The following is a 15,895-nucleotide window of genomic DNA, read 5'->3' on the forward strand; positions in this document are numbered from 1 at the left end:
CGTACATATAATCGTATCAGAATTGTGCAATGAGGATATGTATATGCATAAAAATATTTTCTTTTTTTTTTTTTTTCTTTTTTGACACGGCGCTTTCTCAGCTCTCCCATAGAGTTTCTTGGCTTTCTTTTGCCGTTCAAAAGTTACATTTACGGTTTTTGCTTCACATCTGCTTCATATTTTTCTTCACTCTTTGTAGTCGTCCTCAGCAATTTGCACCCAGTTTGGAAAGAGAAAAAAAAAAATTCTTTCCACGCATTTAATTCTCGGAAAATTTAGATAACATTTGGTAGTGTCGTCTAATTCTATTGGAGAACACACACAAGGAAAAGAAACAAAGAGAAACTCAAAAAAAAATGGTTATGTAAACTTCTATACATACGTAGTTATGGAAAAATGAACCCATATCATGTATATGTCGCCTTTAACAAATATGGGAAACGGCATTAAAGAAGAGTTATGCCTTAAGAGGCAGAAAGAAACTAATTGCTGAAATATAACTTTAGATATATACAAGCTTTAAGATTTTGTAGATACATTCATTTTAGCAGTTTCTAATTATCGAAATTACGAAGATTTCAGGGCTCATGCAAATATTATTACTGTTATTCTAATATTCAAAAAGTTGTTTGATTAGGCTGTGATAATCATTAGAGTGCCCTCCTCTGATAGAAGAAAAAGTTTAAATTCTGATTTACAAGGTTAATAATAGTATTCTTGACCTGAATAATTATTTATATCCATTAATCAACAGCTTCACCTTTGTAAGTATAGTGGACTTTGTTGACAGAAGTGATTAACTGGAAAGTTCTGTCTGCTTTTCTTTTACAGATGATAACTTTCGTCAGCTTTTGATCAAAACATCTTTTTGTTTGTTTTTCTTTTTCGATATTCAATTCATCATGGTTAGTAGTTTTTCCAATAATGGTCTACGGTTTGTCTCTTTTATTGTTTTTCAGCGTAAAAGTTATCTATCACTTGTTATGTCCAATCTTAAAATCCATTTGGAGTATTTTCGGATATATAACAAAACGTTACTTGGATTTGAAACCTCGTCAAATCAATATTTGTTGATATTGTCTCCTCTCATATGTTTGCATTGGGAAGCTGCCTTGTCTGTCATGATTTTGAAAAAAAAAAAAAAACACATTGTACAACAAGATTACAAGGTGAAATTTGTAACTCTTGCAGAATCATATTCTTTTTCACAATCCTGTCATTAGTTGATAATTTGTTCTACTTCTCAGAATTGAGGCCTAGTTTGAAGTTATTGCTGCGTTAAGCTTTCCATATTTCTTGTGATCTTGTAGTTTATTAAGCCTCAAGGAAATATAATTCCCCAACGTACATCTGATGTAATGAATATTATAACAGTTCAATTGTACATAATTCCAAACATGTACAAACAGCATACTTTTAATGTACAGCTCATAATATTCTCATCGGTTATTCCAAACTTCCTGAGCAACTTAGTTACCTGGTGAAGTACTTTAGTTTTTTGGAACCTTCGCATTCTTTTTTACCATTCTTAGTAAAGTTATTTCTTTTTTATTGATGGTTAGTATACATTGAAAGTGTTTCAGCTATTTAAAAAAGGTTAGGTTGCTAAGTACCAGTTAGTGTTTTGTGTTAAAGTTTAAAATTATAATTCAAATCCTAATTCATAATCAAAAAGTTGTAGATCAATATAGTTGAAAACATCACATTAAGTTTGATCAGCACTCGAACAAACTTACCAGAAGCAGTTGAAACTTCAACAACAAAAACAGCAAACATTTATGAGTGGGTCTCAAAAGCAATGAGATTGTCAGGTTCGAATGTACGCAAATACTTTCTGTCTTTAAATATTTAAAGATGAAGTTATGATTATATCGTGTAGCAAGTAGGAGTCAAACATTCTCGAAGTTTGTTGTCCTGTCTAAGTTTCATAGATTAGAAATACATAGATTGCTACTGCACCTAGAAGAATTTGATGATAGAGCACGAATAAGCTACAATATTGTTGCTTGCTGTTTATCGTGGCGCGGCTAAAACTTCTATTCATTTGTGCATATCTTTAAACTGGCTGATCCCAAAATACAGTCAATTGTTGTGGAGTATCATTGCTTAGAGCTGTCACCCCTTATTGTTATACAAACAAAACTTGAAAAGAATAGCAAAACATTCATAAGTTATTATCGGAGGCATGTCACTGATAAAATATCCCACTGATTCTACTCAAATCGGTTATCAATAAAGTGTGCTAAATACAAGAGATTAGAAGTTGCGAAGTCAATCATATTGTCTAGAGAATTGAATTTCTAAAAAAAAAAAGAAAAAAGTTCCCAGCAAAGGTACCTATTTTGGATCTTATCTGCCCTCCATCTCCTTTAAAGCTCAATGTTTACTAACAATTAATGAATATAATGCATTACAAGAATGTTTAACCTAATCCTGGTATTATTTAAACCATTCATGAAAATGCACCAAGTTCGAAAAATGATTTACTCAATTTCCGTAGTCATATATCAATTAAGAATATGAGCTCTAATGATTTCAAAGACAGTAAATCAACAATTGCCATTTCTGTTCAACTACAGAACAAATATTAACCTTTTTCATCACAATCAGGAATATATTCTTGCATATTTACTTATATACAATGGGGAAACATTAGACTGCAAAATCAGCACTATAAGAAGTAACTCTCACATTTGGATTTAAATTCTATATTTCGTTTCAGTTCATTAATTAAAATTCAAATCTTCTTTCAGCTTCCTTCCAGTTGATAACGTGCCAAAGGTTCTTGAAATAATCAGCTTTAACATTTTGGTATTGCAAATAATAAGCATGTTCCCAAGCATCAATAGCGATCAATGGAACCAAGTTTGGATCAGTAACAGTGTCTTGATTAGCAGTGGTGATGACATCAATAGTATCACCATTGGATTTATTTTTAACAATAAAAGCCCATCCAGAACCTTGAATACCAGCCAATTTGCCATTGGTAATTTCAATCAATTTATCCAAAGAGCCAAATTGTTTGACGATTTGCTTACCCAATTTGGAATCTTCACTTGGAGGTTGACCACCACCTTGTGAGACTGGAGCCAAATTTTTCCACCACAAACAATGATTGAGGTAACCACCACCGTTGAAATTGATGGCTTTTTGTAAGGCAACTAATTTTTTAACTTCACCTTTAGATTTGGCTTCAACAGCTTGTTCAATTGAAGCATTGAGGTTGTTAACATAAGTTTGATGATGTTTAGTATAATGAATTTCGTTTATTTGACCAGAAATATATGGTTCGGTAGCGGAGAATTCATAGTCTAATTCTGGCAAACTATATTTAGATCTGGTGAAAGTCTTGGAAGCAGCTGCATTCAAGGTAGCACGAGTGGTTGCTGAAGAAGCCTTTAATAAAACACGAGATGATGATCTGATAGAAAACATTGCTAATTATAATACAATTGTCTAATGTTAATTGATGTATAAAAAAAAAAAGTGAAAATAGAAAAGAAAGAAAAAGAAAAAGTGTGGTATAACTCTTGAAAAAAAAAAAAAAACTACTAGAGAATTGGAATGAAAGACTACAACCACAATTAAATCAAATTAATAAGGGAATAAGATTGATAGATTAATTTTCACGGAAGGAAAGGAGGAACCTAAAAAAAAAAATCGGGGATTCGGGAGCAATCAAGACAACGTGCACGACAAGTTCCACAATTTGAGTTTTTATTTGTAAGCAATTATTATATATAACACTTTTCATGAGTTTCCCAGTAACTATGCATTAACAGGAAATTAATCAAAAGGTATAACTATTGTTGAACGTCTGTTAACTGATTACTCTGTTTATCAGACCCTAGGACCTTAAAGAAAGATCATTTTTGAACCCAAAATTTTTCCATTCCCTGACTCATATTTATTGCAAATTTGATTGGTAGTGAGAAATTCACACAGATGGCGACGAACAAAAAAAAAAAAAAAAGAAAAGAAAAGCCCTTCATTTCCTAAAATCGGAACCGAAATTAATATCTATTTGGTAGCTACCAATCTATACATGTTGATTTTTCTACATACGATTAACTGGAGTCAAACCTAATAAGGTCATACCGTTATTTATAACTTGTCTAGCAGCTTCGTATAATGCCAATCTTGCAATGGCAACTTCCTTTTCTTGACCAGAAACCCATAAGATATCGTAACATTGGGAGACAATATGGGTCACACTGAACAAATAAGTAACGATTGTGGATGGTTCCAAACCTTTAACTGCCTTTTTGATAACATCTGGATATTGAGCCAAAGTTCTTGCTAATGCACTGGCACATGGTTCAACCAACAATTCAAAGTTGGCATGCTCTAATTCCTCTATTGAAATACCAGATTTTCTTTGCATGGAACACAAACGAGAGTGAGCATATTGCAAGTATGGACCAGTGTCACCTTCGAATGAGGTCATTCTGTCCCATTTGAATTCATAATTGTGGATACGCTTGGATTGCATATCTTGGATCATAACAGCAGAAATACCAATCAAATCGGCAATCTTATCTGGGTCTTCGATTTGAGCATATTTCTCTTCGTTTTTCTGCATAACTTCATGCATTTTCTCTTTGGTTTCTTGTAAAATGTTATCTAAAAACACAACAGTACCTTTTCTGGTACTCATACCTTGGACCATACCAAAGTTAATATGTTCCAAATTGTGGGCCCATTCGAATCCCATTTGTTTCAAAATTTCAAAGAATTGAGCACAATGCAAATCTTGTTGGGCGGCAATAACATAAATCATCTTATCAAACTTATAGGTTTCATAACGTTTAATAGCTTCACCGACATCACGAGTTAAATAAAGTGAAGTACCATCGGACTTTTCAACTAAGGCCTTACCCAATTTTTTGTTAAATTTAGTTAAGTCAATCAATTTGGCACCACGATCAATATCAATCAAACCTTTATCTTCAAACAATTTTGTTGCTTCTTTCATCTTGTCTTGTGGAACTTGAGATTCACCAGAATAAACATCATATTTGATATTAAGACGACCATAGGTGTCAACATATTTTTCAATAGACAAATCTCTGAATCTTGCCCAAATTTTCAATGCTGATTCATCACCATCTTCCATTCTTCTGAAAAATTTTCTAGCTTCCTCATTGGTCGAGGATTGAATTTTCTTTTCATCTTGTTCAGAGGCATCAATACTTTCTCCTGGGGTTTCACCAGTGGCTTCACTTGTTTCTTTAGCTACATCTTGGTTAATCTTGACGTAAACTTCAAACAAATGATTGATTGGATCAGATGCCAACTTGGATTCGTCACCGTATCTTTCAAAACCAACTGCTAACAAACCAAATTGTTTACCCCAGTCTCCCAAATAATTGATTCTAGTAACATCCCAGCCAACTTTCTCATACAAGTTAGAAATGAACCCACCAATAATAGTAGATCTTAAATGCCCAGCATGGAAAGGTTTGGCAATGTTTGGTGATGAGAATTCAACAATGGCTTTTTTGCCAACACCCAAAGGTAAATAACCATAATCTGATTTTCTCTTTAAAACATCCTCAATAACTAAATTATACAATAATGTTTTGGCAAAATAGAATTGCAAAAAAACACCTTGTGGTTTGATTTCAGAAATAAATTTTCCTTTATTGAAACTTTCAGCCCATTCCTTAGACTTTTCATTAGGATTAATTCCTTTTAATCTCAATTTTGGAATAGGAACAATAATGTCACCTTGATCTAATACTTTTGGAGTATCTAAAGCTTGAATGATAATGGATTTGTCAACTGAAGAAATACGGTTTAATTCTTCAGCAATATAGTTTCTAAAGACATCAACCACGTTATATTGTGGGTGGGTACCTTCAATGGCTGCTGGTTGACTTAATCCCAACTGTTTCAAACTATCACTAATTGTTTCGACTGACATTGACTTGTATCCTCTTTGACTATAAAATATTGTAGAGGAGAATAACTTCTGCAATATTTTCATTAAAGGAAGAGGTTATGTGAGATGTTTTTGAGTAAAGACGGAAAAAAAAAAAAAAAATTTTTTTACACTGCGCTTAATGTGTTATGTGTGGGATGAGAAATAAGTGCGTATGTATAATTGAGTCAGATTCTTGATAACAGTTATTACAGGTGTTAAGTGCTCATCAAATGAGTAATATCAGATGTATGGATATGGTCATGATTATATTTTCTTGGTGACTCTTGATTGTTAAGTGTCTAGTTAGGAGTTTCAACAGTCATGCATTATTCAGGTTGACTTCGTGAATTTTCATCTCTATCTAGTATTAACAGTAGGTTAATCCCTTCTGTAGCTTTGAGTAAATGTGATAACAAAATGTAGTTATTCTGATACAGCTATTATAAATACATAGACGATACCCTTGATGTTCTAAAAACCTTTCTAGTATGGGACAGAAGATACGATATGTGAGACGAATCAAGAGAGGATAAACAAGGAGGCAAAAGAAAAAAATAAATAAACCTAAATCAACTTGAGTACGATACTTTATCATCAGAAACCAGTCATGAGTGATGAGAAAATAAAACAATTGCAAGAGATGGGATTTTCCCAAGAACAAGCAGCTAATGCATTGAAAGCTTCCAATAACGTCCTAGAAGTAGCAATTGCCCATTTATTCGGAGAACCAGTTGAACCGTCACAGGAAAATAAAGAGAACACCCAGTTAGTTCCATACAACGAAACCGATACTGTTCCAATATCAAATCCTCTAGATATACCAAAATTCCCATCATATAGAGACACTCCAACAAGTAGCAATGGTGGATGGAGTGAAATACAAGATGATGAATTGATTGAGAATTATGAAGATGACGATCTTGTCGACCAATGGACAAATAATTCCAAACAAACATCACCAGAAACCATTTTTGATTACCCACTAGCATTCACGAGACTGAAAGAAATGCCACCTTGTGTGTTACCAAAGGTTACAGGTACATTGCAAAGTTGTTTGATTTCGTTGGTTGTTACCTTATCACAGATTGGTGAGTTGAGAAATGCCTTTTTCAGTGAAGAATTTGACTACGGGTTTGATGAAAATTGGTATACCCCGAACACTGAATTGACTATAGACACCCCTGAAAAATATAAGGATAATTCATTGTACAGATTTTTTGTGGAGATCCAACGAATATTTGGTTTTTTGTCACCAGCTAGTAATCGTTCTTTTATAAGTGGACAAAATTTGTTTAAATCCTTACCAGATGATTTTGCCGACGATGATGATGATTGGGAAGATGTCATTAAAAAAGTTCAAAAGTATATATCTCTTGGGTCGCAAAGTATTTTGGGCAGAGATTTGGCACCTTTCTTCTTGAGTCAAGTGGAATGCAATGGTGAAGAAACGACAGACTTGACAATTTTACAGATAGACTATGAAGTGAGGGGTCTGAATCTTCAAGAAAGCTTGAACTCTTTGATTTGGAATTCTGAGCTAAATCCAGTATTCACAAAATTGGGGCAGTTGTTGACTATACAGATGTTTGGTGACGATGATGATGGGTTTCAAGCACAGTCATTTGAGATACCTGAATATTTTTATCCTGGCATATTTTCTGCTACTTATCAAGAAATAATTGAAAAGATGAACCAAAAGAAATTGAATGCTACAAAAGAAAGATCAGGTATAACCACCAAATTGTTGGGGTTTAGTTCATTTGAAGGTAAAAAAATAAAGAAAATCCTTCAAAGTAGTATTGATTATTTGGCAACAACAGACTCAAAAGAGGCACACGATGATCTAAAGAGACTTTCAGAAAAGGTGCAAGACGAATCTTTGGCTTTGAATGATCGATTAAAGTTTGTTAACCAGGAATATCTAAAGATGGATGTGAAGAATCCCGATAATATACTTGAGATGATAGAGAGGGAAGGCTTACCTCGTCCTGAAAGGTATTACTTAACTGGTGTGATTATATCAGATACCGAGTATATATATCGAGCAAAGAATTTGACCACAACAGATTTCGAAAAAGAAGATTGGCTATACATTGTCATTGATCTGGGTCAAAATAATAAGGTTCTGGAGTACCGCACTGAAACAATGAGCTTCGATGCTCTTCAATCATTTATCTTGGAGGAAACTAAGCTTAATAGGAGACAGTTGATATTAAATTATGTTGCTGAAAGTTCACTTAAAGATCTGGTAAAATTACCTGAGAAATTAGTTGAATTCTTTGATAAAGATAACCAATTGTTAGTTGAACAAGTGAATGAGTTTAATGAAAGCAATAAGGAACACCAAGCAGAAGTTTCAAATGATTCATCTGCGGAAGAATCTTTACTTGTGTCTCACACAGAAACTCAATCGCTTTAATTTCAGTGTATAATAATTGCATGTATGTGTTTTTGTATTTGTCAAAGGACAGGTCTTATTAGCTTGTAGTCATTATAATTGTTGAGTTGTGAAGGTAATACCGAATTGCGAACACTACAACAACAACAACTAACACCATGAATACGAAAAAAAAAAAAAAAAATACAACAACAAGATAAAATAAAGCGAAAGACTAGTTTGAATTCAAATTATTGCGCAACGATTTATCTGTCTACAGTTTTTAACAACAACATTTTCAGCACATGTCATCTCTAGATTATCCAGAAGATTTTGAAAATAATAACCCATTTGCAGAACCCGTCATATCTGATCAAGCCAATGGCGTGCATTCGCAGACGGAAAACAATGAAACACAATCTCCACCAGAAGAGCACACGGCCCCACAAAGTGATGAAACATCACCAGACCCTAACACTGAAGGCACTTTAACTGAAGACGAGCTAAGAAAGCTTATTCCTGAGAGATTCACTACTAAATACCGTTTAAGTATTCAGTTAGTTGAAATTGAAAAGAATAAACCTGGGAACCCAATACTTAAAATGAATGTCAAGGTAAAAGGTTTGCCACGCTATAGACAGTCGATTTATAAAGATGTTCGTAGAACTTTTAACGAAGTTGTGAAATTTAACAGATACCTAACTGTTTCAAACTTAGAGGTGTTTGTTCCAGTCATCCCTAGTGCCATAACGTCGTATCCAACAGGTGGCGAAGATGAAAGGAAGAAACTTTTTGTCGAATGGCAAGAGTGGTTGGATAGAGTTACTAGTAATCCAATTTTAATTAGAGATGAAGAGTTTGTTTACTTTGTGGAGAACGATTTTGGATACTCTGTCATCAACACTAATAGGAAAACTTCTGTTGCAAGTGGAATCATGAGAAAGACACTAAAACAGTTTGCTGTACCATACGACCCTTACGAAGAGTTGGCCAATTTTAGGCCAATTATTAAAGAAGCATATTTGACTCTTCAAAAATTGCACAAACTTCTTGATAGAAACTCGAAAACGGAGAAACAGGTTTCAATTCATATTTTCGATATGGCCAACAAATTGAGTCAATTGTCTGAATTTGAAACTACTCATCCAGGAATGAAAAATATGTGGGAGAAGTTGGGTAAGATCACTCAAAAACAATCTGATTTTACCTTGGTGGACTCGATTAACGAAATGGCAACGTTGGGAGATGGAACTCAAACATTAATTGACGATTTTTATGAAATCAAAGAAGCTTTAACAAATAGGCACTTGATCATGAGGGAGTTGATTCAAGCAGAAACCCAAACCAATGTTAAACATGTTCAAGCAAACAAAATAAAAAACAAATCTTCGTTGGATCCTATAAAAGTTGATGAAGCCTTGAGATCGTTGGAATATGCTTCGAAAGTACAGGAATCGCTTCATTTACAAGTTAAAAGAATATCTGGAGAAATGATGTTTGAAAGAAAAGAAGTAATAGATTTTACTGAAAAAAGAATACAACGCTTGATGAAAGCTTACACTTTGCACAAAGTAGAACATCACAGGAAAATTCTTAAACATTTTGAAAATATAAGGTTGGATGTACGAAGTGTTGATGATAAAGGTGGGTTATCCAGACTTAATCGTGACAACTTGACAAACTTGAAGCATAACTTGACACAATCACAATCTTCACAAGGCGATTCATGGTCTTCAAGAACGTTTAGGTCTTTGGAAAAGGAAGAAGAAGAAAAGGAACACAAAAAGCTGGATGCAAATGGTTTTGAATCCACAACTGTTGATCCCAGAAATGCGGCAAGCCTATTAGGAGTGGCTACATTTTAAGTAGGTGCGTAGATTCTTTTTAAGACTATAAGTTAATTCTAGTTTAAATATGTTGAATTAGGCGTGGTCGGTAAATTTACAAAAAGTCTCTTTAGCCGAATTATATCATCAGTAAGTACATATATATGAAGTTTGACTGGATTTATAAGTAAACTTGTATTTAACGTGTCAGTTTTTCTATTTTATTTTGCTTTGTGCATCGTGTTTTTTAAAATTCTAATCATAATAATTTTTTTCTTTCATTTGTTTTCATTTCCTGTTTTCAGTTTTTACTAAATTCTAAATTTCTTTTTTCCTTTTCCTTTTCCTTTTCTTTTCGTTTTTAATTAAAACTTACCCAAAAACAATATTTGTTGGATCCATCAACAATCAACGATTATGTTAAAACTATGAGTACAATACCGCCATTTACAAGTGAAGATTATAAAGAAACAATTAAGGTGTGGAGGTCTTTCAAAGTTTCTCAGTTAAAAGATGTCTGTCGTTCTCTTGATCTTCGTCTTTCTGGTAGAAAACAAGATCTTATCGACCGGGGAGAATCCTGTCTCGTTTCAAAATTCCGTAGTGACGACCATCTCGCGTTGCATGCAATTAGGGCACTTATTTTCAGATGTTTGCAGGGGGAGCAGTTACCTAATTATCAAGAAATGATTCATGCAATAAGAACAGGGCAATATCAGATGACTACGCCAACACTGATTGCTAGAAACCCACCCACAAGCAGACTTTCAGGTATTCATATAAGTGACTCGGTGCCATTCAAGGGACATACATTGTACTTTAAAACTACTCCCTTGTATCTGGTTTCACGATTAATTCATTCTACGCCCATGTTACTTTTATCTAATGGAAATCGTAGCTTCCTGGTTTGCTATTTTATTTTTACAGAAGATGAATATAAAATGTTGCAAGACAAAACCCGCAACTATAGATTATATATTCTTTGTGGCAAGCCAAATGGTCAACGATCAAACTCGACCGATAACGTTCTTATTGAGTATCCAGCCCAAACAGTAATATATATTAACGATCATAAATTGAGTGACACGTATCTGGGAATTGCAGAAAAAATTGGAACAGCTGTACCAGCAGATGTCACAGATTACATGAATTCTCCACCCGAAAGAAACGAGATTAAATTTTGTCATCTGGCCTCTGGTGCAGCCTATTTGATGTATTTGTACATCGTGGAAGTAAAACCTGCAGAAACGCTAATACAACAAGTTCGAAGCTGGCCAGCCATTCCAAAAAATGAAACAATCAAGAATATAAAGGATATGAGTACTTACGATGGTATTCAAACAACGAAATTGACATTGCGAGATCCGCTATCATATACTAAATTGGCGATCCCTACAAAGTCTGTCCTGTGTGACCATTACATGTGTTTTAATGGGTTGATTTTTATAGAGCTGCAGCGACTGGTTGAGACATGGAGTTGTCCAGTGTGTCTGAAAACAATTAATTTTAATGATTTGAGAATTTCTGAATATTTTGAGGAAATACTTAAGAATGTGGATGCTGAAGTAGATGAAATTATCATAATGCAAGATGGTAGTTGGAAGGTTGCCAATGGAGATAACACAAATGCAACAAAGAAGAGGACTGAAAGTGCGTCACCTGAAGCGATTGTATTACTTTCAGATGACGAGGATGACATACTGACTCATGAGGTGGATGCAAATGCTCAATTGGAAAGCGAAGAAGACGAAGAAGAAGAAGAAAATGTCAACAACAATAGAGTTGACAATATACTGGAAGTGGAAATAAGTGATACTGAGCAAAACAATAATCAAGAGAAACTGATCGATAGTGAGAACATTCAAAATCAAGATGAAGCAACCGATAAAATGGAAGATAACAATACAGCATTGTCAGCACAACAGAGTCCACAAGCTGAGACAAACAAGGACGCAACTAGCAATATGGAGACAACTTTTCAGGAAGATATAATGCCTTCTCTTCCCAGAAGTGGTGTACAAGAAAAAGATACATCTTCAGGAGACGGCATTGATACAGAACAAAACTTAGGCGAATGTCAAACTGTACAAGCTGTTGATCTTGCAGACTCCCCTATATCAGTTATAAACGTGACACTTGATCCACCAAATGAATCCAATAAAGAAAGATCAACTGAGAGTAGTGTTCCATTATCGAATTTATCATCAACTACCAGAGAATCGTTTCCAATTTCAAGCTCGCCACGATCAAAGCCGCCTTCAATGATTACGCCGATTTCTCCTTCGTCAGCTCAAGTTGCAAGCGATAAATCACAAACATCGCATGAAAATTCTATTGTTTCTAATCATCTTAGTCGCACAAGCTCACCAGACTTTGCTGCACTGCCATTATCACTTACTAGTGTCAATAACAACCATGACGAAAATCGCACTTCTCAATCGCCCAACGTAAATAAAGCCGACATGCTAAATAATCAGGATGGTAACAACTCGCAAGCAGCGTCAGACAGCGCAAATACTCCATCTTTATCAACAATAGCAGTATCCGCAGAAAATGAATCTGGTCAACAGGATGCAAATAAAATTAGAAATAAGGATGAAGAGATTCGAAGACTTGCACAAGCACTTTATTATCAGCGTCAAATTATACATCAGCAGCTACCTTTGATTCAACGGCAAGCTCTTCTTCAACAACAGCAACAATTAGAACAACAGCAGCAACTAGAACGACAGCGACAGCAACAACGTTTACTTCAACAGCAACAGCAACAACAACGATGTCTACTTCAGCAGCAACAACAGCAACAACAACAGCAACAACCACCGCAACAGTATCCTCATCATCCTCAACAACGTCCCCAACAACAACATCTTTCTCCAGAAGACCAACGACAGTATCTTCAATTAAGTCAACTACCACAGTTCCAACGACTTCAGCAACTTCAAGCTCGACAACGCCAACAACAACAACAGTTACAACCGTCACTGCAGCTGCGCTCGATCCCCCAAAATGGAATAGTTCAAATTCAATTGAATGAACAGCAGCATGTCAATTCTTTGCCAAGACCCGCTGATACAAGGGTTGTACTTCGACAAAATGTTCAGCGTTCTGTCATGACAATGCCGTCTTCCGTGCATTCTGGTATGTCAACTTTTCAACAACAAGGTTCAGTTAATCTGAATTTATTGCGTCATGTACCATACCAACTTAATGTTAGAAACCATAGTCGAGGATTATCTGTTGATACAGAACCTAAGAATATATCTTCTTCTGACTCAAGACTTGCTGTTGTGAACAGTGTAGATGAGTCAGATCCTATTGAAGATAGACCCCTTGCCTCTCTAGCAAGAAGGTCGAAGTCTACAAACAATATGCCAAGCAATAATACCAATAATATTGCATCACTGAATTATCAAGCATCAGAAAAACAACTTCATGTATATCGTTTAGGGAATCCAAATAATAATTCCACTGAAAATTATAAAAAGGATAATGAAACGACAACTGGAACAAGTACACAACAAGAACCATCTGCCGAAGGCTCTGCTAACAAGCAGGATTTACCTGGATCCAATATCCAAAATCCCTTATCTGCAACTCAAACTTTGGAGCTCAATCAAAATCACGGACAAGCTTCTGGTATTCAAACTAAGAACGACATCAACAATGCTGGAGTCGAAGTTAACCTGAAACTTCAAACAAACTCCATTCATTCTCGTAGCTTGAATGAAATCCCACAACACACTACTAGTAACTCACCAAGGATGGAGCAGAATATAACGTCGTTGGTACCACCAGGTAACTCGCTACAGATGGTAACCGGTAGGACATCTGGTAGAGGTGAAGAAAGAGATAAGCGCATCGATAGCAACCAAAACGTATCACAAATAGAAAATCTGATTGTGGATTCTGTGGGCAGGGATATTGCAAGTCCTATTAATGACATGTGCAATCTGAAATATATCCATAAGATGGTTGAAAACATCAATAATAAGAAAGATGACATTATTGGTAGAATCGATGCAAAGCGTAATCACAAAAGATTTGTTTTGCAAAATTTTGATTCCAAGACAAAAAGTTTAATATCTGATTTGGAGAAACGTGGCGGCTCTAAATATGATAAAAGCAAGTTGATTCAAGCTAGAAGTGGAGAAAAGAGTCGTCTAGCTCAGCATTTAAATGATGAATTTGAAAAACTTCAACTCGAGTATTCCGTTCAGTTACAAAAGTTAGATGAAACTCTTCTGCATTTAAAAAGAAAGGCTGAAGTGGGAAATGCTACACACATTCAAGTTAACGGTCGAAGTATGGATACCAATTCAGTTTACAATGCAGATTCTCGTGGTGCACAAAGAGGTGAAACAGATATTGCAGGTCAAACCCCAAAAAGAAATCACCTGGTCAATATAACTCCACAGACAAATCAAATGATTTCCCAAAATGGGATTCTGCAACTGTCCCCAGAATTAACATCACAAAATCAAGATTATTCAAATAAGATTCATTTCGGTCCACCTATGCAGACATTGCAAGTTCCATCCTCAAAACGTCAAAGGATTACTGGTTTTCTAGGTATTCAAGTAAACGAAGACGCGTTGAACGTCAGTAATAGCAATCATGGTTTACAGACTAGTATGACACCTATCAACAATAAAATCAAGAGCATAAGTTTAGATACACTGAACCCAAACGATTGTAAAGATCAGTTGAGAGATTTACAAACTCAGTTCAGTTTAAACGAATACAAAAACAGTGGCACTATGCATGATCCAATTGTTTTAGATTTGAGTGATGAAGAGTAAAGAAGCACAAGATATTATTATCAAGAGTTCACCTGTTTTTGTTAGTATTATTTTTCTTTTTCTATTCAAGTATTATTTTCCAATTACCCGTTATTACTTTAGTTGTAATATTAATATACAAATTTTTATACATGCACAGCTCTATTACATAGGACTTGGTCCCAAATAGTCTTCCTTTATACTTCCTATTGCGTAGATCTCATTGACATCAGTCCTTGTACCAACAATCTTCAATCTAACCCTCGATCCTTTTTCAATATTTTCATCAGGACTCACGTAGGCGGGAGGATTTGCTGATGGATTGAATTTCATATCTGAAGGTATCAAGTGTGTACTAACAAACACTGATAATGGACCAACATCAGCGAAAAATCCCATTTTATTGACGGTGGTGACAACTGCATCCACCACTTCACCTTTAAATGGTTTCCATACAACAGCTCTATATTTGACTTCAAACTCGGCCATCCCAGTACTTGGAATTATTCTTCCCTTACCAACATCTATATTCATTGAATCCAAAACACACACAATATATCCAAATTGACCCGTACATGTTCCCTCTACATCACTTAATAGTTTCTCTCTTAAATACTGGTCCATTTGTGGTCCAAAAAAAGATGGATGTAAAGTTAAATTTAATGACAAGTCTTTTAAGAAGAACATTTTGTTGTAGTTGTTGTTGATATGAATTGAATTAAAAATTGAAATTGAAAAAAATAAAGGTCTTTCCCACAGATTATAATCTATACCAAGATTTCGGTGGCAGTGATTGAAATAAAATATATATATATATATATGTATAATACAAGTAAATCAACTAATAAACGATTGGTTGATATGTTAATGCCCAATATATTTGTCCCCTCCACAAAAAAGTCAAAACAGTTCCCGATTCTTCTTCAAACGAGTGAGAAAGTGATAAGTTTGAATTATTTGATTATTTACTTTTCTGGTTTTGACT

General features: G+C 34.8%; 6 protein-coding genes across 6 annotated transcripts; 3 read left to right on the top strand and 3 right to left on the bottom strand. All coding sequences in view use genetic code 12, as the record gives it.

Annotated features, from left to right (window-relative positions):
• Window positions 1-2,730: 2,730 nt before the first annotated feature.
• On the bottom strand, window positions 2,731-3,435 carry CD36_01390 (superoxide dismutase [Mn], mitochondrial precursor, putative; the record flags this gene model as incomplete). Its single annotated transcript, XM_002416771.1, has 1 exon — window positions 2,731-3,435. The coding sequence occupies one exon, from the start codon at window positions 3,433-3,435 to the stop codon at window positions 2,731-2,733; it is 705 nt and encodes a 234-aa protein (XP_002416816.1).
• Window positions 3,436-4,057: 622 nt separating this feature from the next.
• Window positions 4,058-5,989, bottom strand: CD36_01400 (arginine-trna ligase, putative; the record flags this gene model as incomplete). The annotated part of the gene is made up of 1 exon (XM_002416772.1): window positions 4,058-5,989. One exon carries the CDS (start codon window positions 5,987-5,989, stop codon window positions 4,058-4,060), a length of 1,932 nt encoding a protein of 643 aa, XP_002416817.1.
• A 544-nt stretch (window positions 5,990-6,533) lies between these two features.
• On the top strand, window positions 6,534-8,345 carry CD36_01410 (conserved hypothetical protein; the record flags this gene model as incomplete). Its single annotated transcript, XM_002416773.1, has 1 exon — window positions 6,534-8,345. One exon carries the CDS (start codon window positions 6,534-6,536, stop codon window positions 8,343-8,345), a length of 1,812 nt encoding a protein of 603 aa, XP_002416818.1.
• A 263-nt stretch (window positions 8,346-8,608) lies between these two features.
• On the top strand, window positions 8,609-10,168 carry CD36_01420 (vacuolar protein sorting-associated protein, putative; the record flags this gene model as incomplete). The annotated part of the gene is made up of 1 exon (XM_002416774.1): window positions 8,609-10,168. The coding sequence occupies one exon, from the start codon at window positions 8,609-8,611 to the stop codon at window positions 10,166-10,168; it is 1,560 nt and encodes a 519-aa protein (XP_002416819.1).
• A 389-nt stretch (window positions 10,169-10,557) lies between these two features.
• CD36_01430 (E3 SUMO-protein ligase, putative) lies at window positions 10,558-14,931 on the top strand (the record flags this gene model as incomplete). Its single annotated transcript, XM_002416775.1, has 1 exon — window positions 10,558-14,931. The coding sequence occupies one exon, from the start codon at window positions 10,558-10,560 to the stop codon at window positions 14,929-14,931; it is 4,374 nt and encodes a 1,457-aa protein (XP_002416820.1).
• A 144-nt stretch (window positions 14,932-15,075) lies between these two features.
• Window positions 15,076-15,597, bottom strand: CD36_01440 (DNA-directed RNA polymerase II 19 kda polypeptide, putative; the record flags this gene model as incomplete). Its single annotated transcript, XM_002416776.1, has 1 exon — window positions 15,076-15,597. One exon carries the CDS (start codon window positions 15,595-15,597, stop codon window positions 15,076-15,078), a length of 522 nt encoding a protein of 173 aa, XP_002416821.1.
• Window positions 15,598-15,895: the final 298 nt, after the last annotated feature.

Source organism: Candida dubliniensis, chromosome 1, assembly GCF_000026945.1.
Source record: "Candida dubliniensis CD36 chromosome 1, complete sequence".
Lineage (NCBI taxonomy): Eukaryota > Fungi > Ascomycota > Pichiomycetes > Serinales > Debaryomycetaceae > Candida > Candida dubliniensis.